This window comes from Schistocerca gregaria, chromosome 2 (assembly GCF_023897955.1).
Source record: "Schistocerca gregaria isolate iqSchGreg1 chromosome 2, iqSchGreg1.2, whole genome shotgun sequence".
In the NCBI taxonomy this organism is placed as follows: domain Eukaryota; kingdom Metazoa; phylum Arthropoda; class Insecta; order Orthoptera; family Acrididae; genus Schistocerca; species Schistocerca gregaria.
This window is the reverse complement of record NC_064921.1, coordinates 834,497,637-834,512,046: the sequence shown is the minus strand read 5'-3', so window position 1 is coordinate 834,512,046 and position 14,410 is coordinate 834,497,637. Positions and strand designations below refer to the sequence as shown.

The 14,410-nt window shown below is 40.1% G+C and overlaps 1 protein-coding gene across 1 annotated transcript in view; it reads left to right on the top strand.

Annotated features, from left to right (window-relative positions):
• LOC126336002 (agrin-like) overlaps positions 1-14,410 on the top strand; it is a 1,245,461-nt gene that overhangs the window by 57,808 nt on the left and 1,173,243 nt on the right. The window contains exon 2 of the mRNA XM_049999480.1: positions 13,420-13,455. Within this exon, the coding sequence (XP_049855437.1) occupies positions 13,420-13,455 (36 nt within the window). The remainder of the gene's footprint in view (positions 1-13,419; positions 13,456-14,410) is intronic.

Genomic DNA, 14,410 nt, shown 5'->3' with positions numbered 1-14,410 from the left:
GACTGCAAAGGACTTGGAAGCGCAGCTGAACGGAATGGACAGTGTCTTTAAATGAGGGTATAAGATGAACATCAACAAAAGCAAAACGAGGATAATTGAATGTAGCAGAATTGAGTCGGATGATGCTGAGGGAATTAGATTAGGAAATGAGACACTTAAAGTAGTAAAGGAGTTTTTCTATTTGGGGAGCAAAATAACTGATGATGGTCGAAGTAGAGAGGATACAACATGTCGACTGGCAATGGCAAGGAAAACATTTCTGAAGAAGAGAAAGTGTTAACATCGAGTATAGATTTAAGTGTCAGGAAGTCGTTTCTGAAAGTATTTGTGTGAAGTGTAGCCATGTATGGAAGTGAAACATGGACGATAAGTAGTTTGGACAAGAAGAGAATAGAAGCTTTCGAAATGTGGTGCCAGAGAAAAATGTTGAAGATTAGATGGGTGGATCACATAACTAATAAGGAAGTACTGAATAGGATTGGGGAGATGAGTAGTATGTGGCACAACTTGACTAGAAGAAAGGGTTCGGTTTGTAGGACATGTTCTGAGGCATCAAGGGATCACCAATTTGGTACTGGAGGGCAGCGTGGAGGATAAAAATCGTAGAGGGAGACCAAGAGATCAATACACCAAACAGATACAGAAGGATGTAGGTAACAATAGGTAATGGGAGATGAAGAAGCTTGCACAGGATAGAGTAGCATGGAAAGCTGCACCAAACCAGTCTCAGTACTGAAGACCAAAAAAACAAGAACAACAAACGTTGTCCTCATCAGAGAAAAGATTGTCGTCAGGAGTGCCCCAGGGAAGTGCGATAGGACACATGTTGTTCTCTATATTCATAAACGATTTGTCCGACAGGTGGGAGCAATCTGCGGTTGTTTGCTGACGATACTGTGGTGTACCGTATGGTATCGAAGTTGGAAAAATGTAAGTTGATGTGAATCAGTAGGGAGATCAAACCTGTATTGTTCGGTTACAGTGTTACTAGTCTTCTGTCAAGTCGTTTAAATATCAGGGCGTAAGAATACAAAATGATAGGTAGGGAAGGTGAATGGTAACCATTAAGTGCGAGAATATTGGGAAAGAGTGGTTCATCTGCAAAGGCGACCACATATAGGATGCTGGTGTGACCTATTATTGAGTACTGCCAAACTATTTGGGATCCGTATGAGGTCGAACTGACAGGAGACACCGAAGCATTCAGAGGCAGGCTACATTTGTAACCGGTAGGTTCAAACAACACGGAAGTGTTACGGGGATGCTTCTGGAACTCAAATGGGAATTCCGGGAGGGAAAACACTATTGCGAAAGTTCAGAAAATCGGTATCTGGTGCTGGCTGCCAAACGATTCTGCTGATGCCGACTTATATCGCTCGTAAGGACCACAAAGATAATGTACGAGAAATCAGGGCACATATACACAGTCGTTTTTCCCTCGTTGTTTTTGCGAGTGTAACAGGAAAGGAAATGACTGGCAGTGGCACAGGATACCCTTCGCCACGCACCGTAAAATGGCTTGTGGAATATTTATGTAGATGTAGATGTTCTGAAAGAGCTGTCTCTCGTCCGAGTGTGACTCAGAACATTTCAAAATACCTCAGTCCACAATACGAAATATTTGTAATCTGATTTAACGCCGGCCAGAGTGGCCGAGCGGTTCTAGGCGCTACAGTGTAGAACCGCGCGACCGCTACGGTCGCAGGTTCGCATCCTGCCTCGGGCATGGATGTGTGTGATGTCCTTAGGTTAGTCAGGTTTAAGTAGTTCTAAGTTCTAGGAGACTGATGACCTCAGAAGTTAAGTCCCATAGTGCTCAGAGCCATTTTTTTCTGATTTAACGATCCGCCGTCCACGCTAAACAGAAGCCACTATTAACACTTACGTACACTCAACAGCAATCATGCGGCGAACGGCACATCGTACATTCAAGATTAATGTTGCAAATATCAATTCCCGGTGACAAAGTGCATTAACGTGTTTCTAGATAGATATGACAGCCCGCGGTGCAGTACACTGTCCGTGCGTTTCACACTAAGTACTGTACAAGCACAGCAGTCTCACAGCTTGACGATCTGCACATTAAAGTTTTTGGATAAATATTTCTGCATGTCAGTTCATATAAAGAGCAGTGAGATACGTTCGGTTATTAGTTTCTTCACCCACGTTACACACCAAAATCAAAACGCGTATCACCGATTTTTAGCATGAGCTAAGGACAAAGTAGCCTCGCAATCGACCGACACGACAATCCCCACAGTTCTTGCTTCTGCAGACTCTTTGTTGTTAGTTCTCTATCGACGTATGGATAAATTTCTACGGCTCAACACACCTAGCTTAACACTGTACCGTACTTGTTGTTGTTGTGGTCTTCAGTCCTGAGCCTGGTTTGATACAGCTCTCCATGCTACTCTATCCCGTACAGGCTTCTTCATCTCCGAGTAACTACTGCAACCCTCATCCTCTTGCATCTGTTTAGTGCATTCCCTTTGTCTCCCGCTAGATTTTTACCCTCTGCGTTTCCCTCCAATACTGAATTGATGATCCCTTGATGCCTCAGAACGTGTCCTACCAACCAATTGCTTCTTCTAACCAAGCTGTGTCATAAATTCCTCTTCTTCCCAATTCTATTCAGTACATTCTTATTACAAGTAGTTTCGTGATCCACCCACATAATCTTCAGTATTCTTCTGTAGCACCACATATAGAAAGCATCTATTCCATTCTTGTCTAAACTATTTATTGTCCTCGTTTCACTTCCTTACATGGCTACACTCCATACAAATGCTTTCAAAAAAGACTTCCTTACACTTAACTGTGTACTCAATGTTAGCAAATTTCTCTTCTTCAGAAACTGTTTCCTTCCCATAGCCATTCTACATATCCTATCTACTTCGACCATCATCAGTTATTTTGTTCTCCAAAAAGCAAAACACAATTACTACTTTAAGCGTCTCATTTCCTAATCTACTTCCCTCATCTGATTTAATTCGACTTCATTCCTTTATTCTCGTTTTGCTTTTGTTGATGTTCATCTTATATCCTCATTTCAGCTGCTCTTCCAAGTCCTTTGCTGTCCCTGCAAAATTTGCAATGTCATCGGCAAACCTCGAAGTTTTTATTTCTCCCCGCTGGACTTCCTACTCCAAATTTTTCTTTTGTTTCCTTTACTGCTTGCTCACTGTAAACATTGAATGACATTGGGGTTAGGCTACAACCCTCTCTCACTCCCTTCCCAACCACTGCTTCCCTTTTGTGACCCACGACTCTTCTAACTACTCTCTAGTTTCCGTACAAATCGTAAATAGCCTTCTACTCCCTGTATTTTACCCCTGCCACCTTCAGAAGTTGAAAGAGAGTATTCCATTCAACATTGTCAAAAGATTTCTCTAAGCCTACAAATGCTATGAACGTAGGTTTGCCTTTGCTTAACCTACTGGTATCTACTGGAATCTACTGGGACAAGTCGTAGGGTAAGTATAGCTTCACGTGTCCCTACACTTCTCCGGAATCATAACTGATCTTCGCCGAGGTCGGCTTCTACCAGGTTTTTTCTTCTTCTACAAAATGATTCATGTTAGTATTTTTCAGACGTGTCTTACTAAACTGGTAGGTCGGTAATTTGCGCACTCGCCTGCATGTCCGAAAGAACAGACACCATATCTACATAAGTATATAGTCTTGGCAATACTGGCCATGGCCTTCCTCTTCTGCAAGGATGCACACATATTACCCGAACTCTTAAGGAATTTGGTAAGAATGTCCTCCACGAGTAATGAGTGTGTCTGGTAGAGACACTGCGAATGTAGTGTGTGGATATATAAGATGTCAATGTAGGTCTCGCCGGAGGCGTGTCCAAGATAGTCCCTGCAGTTGCACAATTCTATGTGCATTCGGTGGCTCAGATGGATAGAGCGTTTGCCATGTAAGCGGGAGATCCCGGGTTCGAGTTCCGGTCATGCATTTTCACCTGTCACCGTTGATATATATCAACGCCCGTCAGCAGCTGAAGGTATTAATATATAATTCTAATTACATCTAACTATAAAAGATCCATTTTCCTTTTTAAATTTTGTAACCTACCTGACCGATCAAGGTATCTTACATTTCACGCTCCGATCCCTAGCACGCCAGTTTTGTTTCTCCCAATGCCGACGTCCTCCTGAGTAGTCGCCGTCCGGTGATCCGAATGGGTGGCTATTTACCTCCGGAATATTTTATCCAAGAGGCTGCCGCCTTTGTTATAATTTGATTGTAATTACTCAGTGGTATGCATGTATGTGCGTATATGTATGTATGTGTTTGGAAATACAAGATGAGACTTGTAAAGAGATTTTTCTATGAGCTGACGAAATGAAATTACTTACCTCTTCCTTATAAGAGGTTGTTGTTTATGAATATTCATCAGTATTAGAGACGGTACTGTGAAGCCAAAGATTGGCAAATGAAGGAGACGCATCACCTCAAGTGCAAATTATACTTAGATAGGTTTTTATAGCAACATTGATGTTATTTATGTGGTTGGCTTGAAGATATTGTAGATACATTTTTATCTTATTGTTAGGAAAGATCAGCTTCAGGAATTGACACAGATACTTGTTTGGTGTTGCCCATGTGCAGGCAAAGCTGAGGCTGAGTGCCGATGGCAGTGTGCCAGATATTTTTCGCCTCGAGTCGAGAAAAACCCACATCCACAAGACTAAAATGTTCTCTTTTACTTATGAACGGGATTATATTATAAATGAAGTTAAAACCGTATAATGTAATATTCAGTGGTGCAATGTGCAGTATGGAATTCCTTATTCGTTGTAGCACTCTAGCTGTGTAAACACTAATGTCTGTCGGTAGTGGTACCACCACAAAAGTCGGTGGGTACTGGTTAAATTCGCCAAGGCTGGCCACCTTGAGGTGTTTCATCCTATACTATACTGTGTTAATGCTTGTTTCTCCTAATTTTTGTTTAAGATGGGAAATAGATATAAATGATATTGCTGTTAGTGATTTCATTCAAATTTGTTCTCTAATGCGTACGTTAAGCTCTACTCCTTATAAGGTTGAATGGTACTTGTTGTTTCATTACGATTAATGGTAGTACAAATAGTAGTAAAAGCCTCTAGGTTTTAACTGATGAAACTGGAGCAGAATTAACAGACGGCGGTTCCTAGCCAATATGAGACTATCAGTGTCTTCTTTTATCCGACATACCAATCTTCTTGTTATAATTTGAAATGGTCGTCAACTCTAAGTGCAATTGCCATACTGAGTTATATCCACAGAAAATGAAAGATTTAATTGAGAGATTTTAATCCAACGCTATACAAGGTAACATGAACTCGATGCTGCCTTAGGATAACGATTAGTACACAGGCTTCTAGATTTTTGCATGTAGTTGGTACCTTTCTCATCTGAACTAGCGACTACAACTGTGATTGGAAAACAAGTAATTTTAAAAAATCATTCCAAAACACAACATTTTTTAGCAAGCTCTTGTCCTGTTGACACGGAATTGGATAATAAACGAATGTTAACTTAGTTAATCTAATTTAACGTACATATTCGCAGATGAGTGAAACTAAACAGTAAAAAGATCAGTGTTGGGTGTGCTCTGTGCACTGAGGGAACTGAAACTACAATGGAATTGATATTAATCATACAAAAACGAGATTTGCTCCTTTAAAGAAAATTTTGAGAAATGGGAGCGAACACTTTTACTTGAGCAATAAAAGCTACAGAGGATATACAAGGCCCCGATAATTAAAGTTTCCGTAGTTAATAACAGGGTGCGCTATTTAGAGACAAATTAATTTTGAAAGAACAAATCGGACACTCACAAGATCTGAAACAATGATTCTAAATCGTCTCATAATTTAACTATTATCCATGGAGAAAAGATTCAAACAGTCGTGAAGTTGTCAATTGCTTCAGAGTCTGCAACTTATCGCTAGTCGTCCTTACTGTTACTTGTTTCTTACTATTTCAGCTTGCTGGCTGTAACAACTTCCAGCAGCACCAACCTCTGTGTGTGTAGCATCGTGTACTGCACCCGACACGAACCTATTTTGTGCAGCACCCAAAAGTTTACCTAAGAACAAAATTGAATTAATTCTCAGATACCCCAATTTTTATCTGACTACACACGGCAATGAGATTATTCTTCATACTCTCTATAATTTTCCAACGCGATGTGATTGAACTTTATAATTACTCAAATATTTGACTGCACTTTCAGCGGCCCGCAAAGCTAACAGACTGTCCTCCTCCCATCGTTACAGCTACATCAACTGTCCTTTTCGTGTTCCCAAAAGTATCTGCCTTCACTACAGCGACAACGACGGCACTTTATCTGAGATATTTTTTAATGCGCACCGAACTATCTTCTGTCAGTCTTTTCTTCACGACGGTACAGACCAGTCAGATTCCTAGAAGAGCGCGTAGGAATATACCATATTTGGCGCCATTCTGCAAAGAGAAAGTTACCAGAAGCTTCTTTTCAGAAATAGTACGGTCAAATGAAACGCCTCGCCTGTAAATTTGGCGGAAATGTTCGTTTTGAAATCGGTGAACACCGACTGAGTCACGAAGGCCACACGGAAATTAGCCGCTAGGTGCTCCTGCACTTTCTTTTAGCGTGTTCGTCCCGCTATTGTGACAAGAAAGCTAGCGGAACCTCCCTGTGCTCCCTCACTATAGCAGAGCAGAAATCCTTCCAGGAACTCAGCTGAAAATTCATACTCATGCGCTACGGTGAGCCAGCACAGATTTGGGATTTGATCAGAAATGGCACTTATAACTTAAAAATAAAACGCAGGTTACGCGGTCACTTCCTTTAGGTGCGCATCGGTATTACTCCACAAAACTGAAAACAGGCAGAAACATAATATGATACCAAGCTAAATAAATCGATCGTAGTACAATGAAAAAGATACAAAAACAAAGTACTTCTTCACAGAGTAACATTCGTGATTTGTTGTATGTGGTTACATCTGTAGTAATAAAAAGTTTTTTTCCTTCTTCTGATCAAGTTAAATTAATCGATCATAGTACAATGAACGACATACGAAAACATAGTACGTCTTACAAGGCAACATCTGTGATTTGTTGTTTGTCGTTACAACTGTAATAATGAGAAGTTCGTCTTTTCCTTGCGACCTGTAAATTGTTGTCGATTGAAGGAACTCGATACCAATGCATTTTACTTTGACTGTCTTTGTACTGACTGAATACTATGAAGAGGTGAGAAAATAACGGTCTCTACTACACCAGTATAGATTCCTCGTACCTGTGTGAACTACCTGCGAATAAAAATCTTTGTTGGTAAAGTGCAGTTACTTATCTTATGAATAAAACTGAAGATAATCAAAGTTGAAGTCTCTACCACCAATGGACAACAATCGCCGATATTTGTATTGAAGATTTGTCGCATTGGTTTCACAATCGCGTGGCAATAAACAAATATGGGCACAACGATTTTCGCTACTTAAGATGCATTACGTTCAAAGATGGGTAGGGTATTATATTGCTTCCTTCCACATATGCCTCTCGATATGACGACGACGATAAAACTATGAAAATGGATTTCAGTCAGTAGTTTTTCAAACGCATGGGGAAGGGGGAAATTATAATGATAGCCAAGGTACCTTCCATCGTACTGAGTACAGGAGGATACATATTTGTGAATGATTTTCTTTATAAATACCATAATTCATCACAGTTCGACAAGAACAGGGATTTCCAAACCTACAACACTGAAGATAAATTTGCATTTATTATTAATTATTAAAGCTTCCAGTCGCTTGGGAAAGAGTTCAATATACATGAACAGGTATATAGTTCTGATAGATAGCAAAGCAAGTATTAAATGTAGCCCACAATGATTCCTTCTGGACAACTCCTCCGATTCCGCAGAAGAATTTTTAATTAGAAAAAGGCAACTTCAAAAACGGAACCAAGTATGAAGTGTAGTTGCGTGAGCGGAACTGGAAAGTAATGTGTTCGTTAACATTAAATTAATACCAAAGTGCTACGTACGAAGTTTTAAATGGCCAATATGTAGTCACATCGCTTGAACCGTGCTTGTTCCAAACTATTTCGATAAAAATACCGTTCAGATTATCAATAAATCATGTAACTAACTAACAACAAAAGTAAGAACTATATTACCCTTTTGTACAGCTGTGTTAGTCCCGTTGTGTTGCAAGAAGACTATAGTTTCTTGTTTCTGAGTCCACGATTTCGTCCTTGCAAGAACGGTCGCGTTTTTCTTTCCAGAGTGCCCTACAGAGATGCGTCCGTTACATTAGCATTGTATGCTGGACCGGTATCTGCATATTCGTCTACCGTAAAGTGCTTCTGCCGGTGCATCGTGTTTCTGCTGGATGCGAATCTCGGCGCTACACTACGAGAATACAGTGGGCGAGTATTGCAGCAGCGTTTCTGCGGGTCGCTGCGCCTGACAGTTCTATCTTTCTCCTAGACTCCTCTTTTTTTATTCGGCTGCGTGCGCATGTATCTTGTCACAGCCAGGCCTTTCGACTAGGACGTAACACGAGAGGGGGATGCCAAAGTGGCCCTTCACCGCCGGGTATTTTAATTCGCCCCGGACATCCATTTTTACTGCACGTCAGCGCACTAATGCACCGTTGTCCTCGAGGTCATATAACTGTCCCATATCTGTGCTGACATATAAGAAACTTCGTCAGCGCCATCACTCACGCGCCTCCTTTATTAAACCCTCCACCACGCTGTGCTCTTGTTTCCCTCAGAGCAAACGACAGATTTCTGTTACCCGTAGCTTTACGGCGTCGTAGCCTCTGGCTCCACAAATAAACTCGTCACTATTTTTACATGATGATGCTCATTACTCTGAAACACTATTAGCGGTCACATCAAAGTTGAGACAGGAGTTTGCTAACTGGAGCTTAAATCAACAGTACAGTATTTAAAGAACTTAGGATTTCCTATTTCTTCAACAGTAAGGTGATGAATAAGTATTTATAGTTTACGATGGTTGCTTCTTCGTTTTCAAACTTCTAAAAAAGAAGGAGAAAGCATCAGAGCTTTAAACTAAACTGTGACAGCATTAAAACTTTTTCTTCCAAAGAATTTAATAAACTGTACTTTAACATTTTATGATGTTTAAACAAAAAAAACTAGCTCTGACTGGAAAAAACTACTTTAAAAAAGAAACAACGTGAAATAAACACATTGAGATATAAAGAGGTTTACTGATCAACCAGAGGATTTTCATAACCTTGTACTCACATACAGCATCGTAATTACTTTAATATTATCCATGTATGGTGAACTACATATTTCGTGTATATTTCCGGTATGCCTAAAAAGGGAAACTCCCAATATCACCCCCGTCAGATTTATTGCTAACATCGCCCAGTGTGTAGTCCGTCAAAACCGAACAAATATCATGCATGAAAATAGGAAGAAGATGTACTGAATCGAGCAAAAAAGGAGCAAAATAGAAACAGTCAACGGTCCAAGCTCAAGATGAACAATATGGAAGGAATCTGGATGGTGATGCATTCTCGTTATGTCGTCATGGTGTTGGACCACGGGACCACGACTTGGGAGATCTGTGTTCAGGTCTTTTATTTTTTTTATTTATTTAATTTTTTTTTTTTTTACAAAATTATGAACTGTCAGTCCAGCATTCCAGTCATTGACCTGTCTGTTAGCTGCATTCAAATTTGTGTCTCCTGTGTCGTGGTGTAAGATCCGTTTGCAACAGCTAGGTGTATAGGTGTAAGGAAGGGACCTTCAGACGTACATACAACCTATTTGTTCTACAAAAGTTGCTATTGTTACGACTCTTCAGTTCCGTTTTGGAAGTTTCGACTCCTGAATTCCTTTGTTATAACATGGTTCACGCCCGTTTATTTGTAGTTTTTGTTTCTGTGACGGGTCTTTGCGGCACCTCACCTGCTCTCACCACTCATCACATTAACTTGTGACGGTGATACATTCCTACCACATGACTCACATTCTATAGCCAACGTATAGTAAGACAATTACCAAGACTGCTGAAGTAGAACAGAATAGTCAATGACCGTACGCGAAGATCAAAAAATTTATGAAGAAAAGTGGACGAGGCAGGTTTTAACACAGATCTCCCGCTCTATAGTCCAACACCGTGAGCACACAACCACTGCGACAGGGTTGTGGCAATTCACTTGACTTTCCTCATCTTGGACCGTTCACTGTTTCTATTTTCCTTCTTTTTTACAAATCAGTGAACCTGCTACCTGCTTTCATGCTTGCTCCTGTTCAGTTGTTGACATGGTAGCCCTTGCGCCGCTTTACAAGAAAGTATGAGGGGGCAGCGATGAGGAGTTTCTCTTGTAAGTACCAACTTGTCTTTGTATCTTATCCTAGGAGACAAATGCGTGAACAAAAAACCCAGACAACAACCAGTGATCAGAAAGAAACAGACACCACAACGTAATTAAGAGACTTCTTAAGCAAGAACACCGTTAAGAAGACAAGAACACACAGAACTACAACGTGCCTAACTAAAAGCCAGTGATGATTCCAACGTCGCCCTGGTGATGTAACATTGCGTTCAAATAACCTTCGAATCACATCTGTTGGTAGCAGTTAGTTGCGTCGAACAACAGTGCAACGGCTGCCCTTTGATACTTGCCACGTATTGCTGCTGTTCAAGTAAATACAGGATTATAAATACAAAATCAAATACGGGTAATGAAGGAGTACGCTTGAAAATGAATAAAAAAAAAAATAGGAACGTGGATAAGCTACTACGAACAGCATAGTGAACGCATTACTGTAGCCACGAAAGCCACGACTACCACAGTAGTACAAGTTTATAAGCTATCTAGCTCCGCAGATGATGAAGAGGTTGAAGGGATGTATGATGCGATTAAAAAATTATTCAGATAGTTAAGAGAGACGAAAATTTAACAATCATGGGGGGACTGAAATTCGACAGTAGGAAAAGGAAGAGGAGGAAAAGTAGTGGATGATTATGGACTAGGGTAAGGAATAAAAGACGAAGTCACCTGGTCGAATTTTACGCAGAGCATAATTTAATCATAGCTAACACTTGGTTCAAGAATCATGAAAGAAGGTCGTAGACTGGAAGAGGCCTGGAGACACTCGAAGGTTTCAGATACATTATATAATGGTAAGACAGAGATTTAGGAACCAGGTTTTATATTTCCAGGGACAGATGTGGACTCTGACCACAATGTATTGGTCACAAACTGTAGATCAGAACTGAAGACCGCAAAAAGGTAGGAATTTAAGGAGATGGTGAGATGGGACTTGAATAAACTGAAAGAATCAAAGGGTTACAGAAAATTTCAGAGAGCATGATAAACGGTTCACAAGAATAAACTGAAAGAATCAAAGGGTTACAGAAAATTTCAGAGAGCATGATAAACGGTTCACAAGAACAGAGGAAAGAAATACATTAGAAGAAGAATCAGTAGCTTTGCGAAATGAAATTGTGAAGGCAACAGAGGATGAAGTAGGTACAAAGATGAGGGCTAGTAAGAATCCTTGGGAAACCAAAGAGATATTGAATTTAGTTGAGGAAAGGAGAAAATATAAAAATACAGTAAATGAAGCAGACAAAATAGAAACGTCTGAAAGAGGAGATCGACAGGAAGTGCAAAATGGCTAAGCAGGGATAGCTAGAGAACAAATGCAAGGATGTAGAAGACTGTATCAGGGGGTAAGACAGATACTGCCTACAGGAAAATTAAAGAGAGTTTTGGAGAAAAGAGAACCACCTATATGAATATCAAGAGCTAAGGTGGAAAACAAGTCCTATGCAAAGAAGGGAAACCAGAAAGGTGGAAGGAATGTATAGAGCATAATGGAATGTAGTCGAATCATGTGATGCTGAGAGAATGAGATTACAAAACGAGATACTTAAAGTAGTAGATGAGTTTTGCTAGTTGGGAAGCAAAATAACTGATAATTGTCGAATTAGAGAGGATGTAAAATGTAGACTGCCAGTCTCAAGAAAGCTTTTTTGAAGAAGAGAAATTTGTTAACATCGAATATAGATTTTATTATCAAGAAGTCTTTTCTGAAAGTATTTGTATGGAGTGTAGCCAGGTATGGAAGTGAAACGTGGACGATAAATAGTTTAGACAAGGTGAGAACAGAAGCTCTCGAAACTTGGTACTACAGAAGAATGTTGAATAGAATTCGTGATAAGAGGAATTTGTGGAACAACTTGACTAGAAGAGTGGCTCCGTTGGTAGAACCCATTCTGAGGCATCAAGGGATCACAAGTTTTGTGTTGGAGAGTAGCTTGAAGGAAAGAAATAATAGAGGGAGACGAAGAGATTCAGAAGTATGTAGAGCGCAGCAGTTATTCGGAGATGAAGAGGCTTGCAGAGGATAGAGTAGTATGGAGAACTGCGTCAAAGCAGTCTCTGGACTCAAGACCACAACATCAACAACTGCACAACAATACTTCCGAAGGGGAGTGGACAACCCTAGTTTAGGAAATATTCTTCGTATTCTTTACACATCTTTTAGCACACAACCGACCGATAATCTCAGCAGTTTGGTCCCATAGGAACTTACCACTACCACGAACACAACCACTAATGTTAGGTACATGCACATAAGACACAGCAACGCTTTTCGGAATTCAAATTCCAATATCAGGCTAAATTAATCCTACATAGAATGCTCTTCAAAAGAACTCAAGGTGACTTTGACTGCTCTGAAGTGTATTTTATGTAGGATTAACTCTGAAGGTGGATGATGGGAGCGCTTCGTAATATTAGTGGTGGTACGCTGAAATATTTATAGCGATTACCGTACCAACAGCAACCTCACATCGTTAAGATGGTCATTATTAGAAACTATATTTTGTAGACTTGTTGCATCGCCTGCTTTGTCTCCTAACAAAACGCAGTCTTTGGTCCCCCCCCCCCCCCCCAAAAAAAAAAAAACGTTTTCTGTGTGATGATTACAATTTAAGTTGTTCGTTATTGTAATCCTTAAGCGTTTTTGTCTGATTTATCGTGTAACCGAGATGCAGCGCAACTTATTTGATGGTCATGAGGATAACGTCGTAGAGAGACAAGGAGGCAGACTTTTCGCTCCTTGTAGGCATTGTGTGCAAAGCATTTCTTCCTATCGACCGAAAATTTTTAAAATGCTAATTGTTTTCGTTTCATGATAACATTTCTGGTTGTTTCATAACACTTTCTGGTACGAATTTTAAGGTCTTAACATTGTCGCACATTAACAGAAACTGAATGTTATATAAGAGTTATTTAGGTTTCCATCATACACACAAAAGAAGACCTATTGAAGAGTGTGTTATCTTTCGCTCTTAAAGCAATTATTTTTACTTAGAATGTTGTCTACCTTGACGTTTATTTGTATAATAATGATATATATTTTCTTTCTCCTTTACAGATGTATCGCACAAACCAAGGCAACAAGGAATTGAAGGTAAGCCTAACAATCTTCTTAGTTATTTGCTTTTTGTCCAGTAAAATCGCTACCAATTTGATACCGTACAATGTGAAACTGATTCTTCCCTTGGAACGGACGACCTAGATCAGTATTGTTTGTGCAAAAGATACACGAAACCTAATATTTTCTCGTATTCTGGAATGACTTTCCAACAGGAGATGGAAGCCATATCACTACAAGCAGTATCCTGTCCCTTTACTCACAGTCTATCCCGTCGTAAGAAGGTCACAGTTACCATACTTTGAGAAATGTATGTTGACTTTGTGGCAGAATGATTTCCTGTCGCCGCGGTCGTGGGAGGTCGGGCCAGCCATTTGACAGGCAATTGTTTACATTTTTTATGCGTGTTATCGAATTTTGACTTTGTGTGCATATTTTGTAAAGCGTGCTATATTTTCCGAAGCGGAGAGTAGGGACCAATTCAGAATTTGCTTAAACAAGCTTATAAAGCAGCCTAAAAACCACACACAGGGTGGCTGGTATGCCACAGCAAAGGTTGACAATCCTCCGTGTCCCGCAAACTATCGGCGTTGTGCAGTAATGATACCGTGTTATCCACCTACAGCTTTTTCAAGATTCACTGAACCAGATGGAAGCGGCCACTACCTTAAAACTTTAACCTATGAGTTCATAGCATACTGTGTCTCGGGTTTTAATGCCTTTAAAACGTTCCCGTTAGATGCAATTTGACCCATAAGTGAACAATAACGTGATCTGACTATTTTTGTTAAATGTAACTCGATCCTGGGTTCAGAAGCATGGTACAGTGGCTGGTCGATGAAATTTAATAATACAACGCCAACAGCAGTTACATTGGTATTGTATTATTAGGAAACTAGCTTCAACGTTCCAATCACGACATTTTCAGACCAGCCTTGTCTTACACGTGCAGGAGTTGTACTTCCTGTTATTCATGAGACAGACCTAAAGA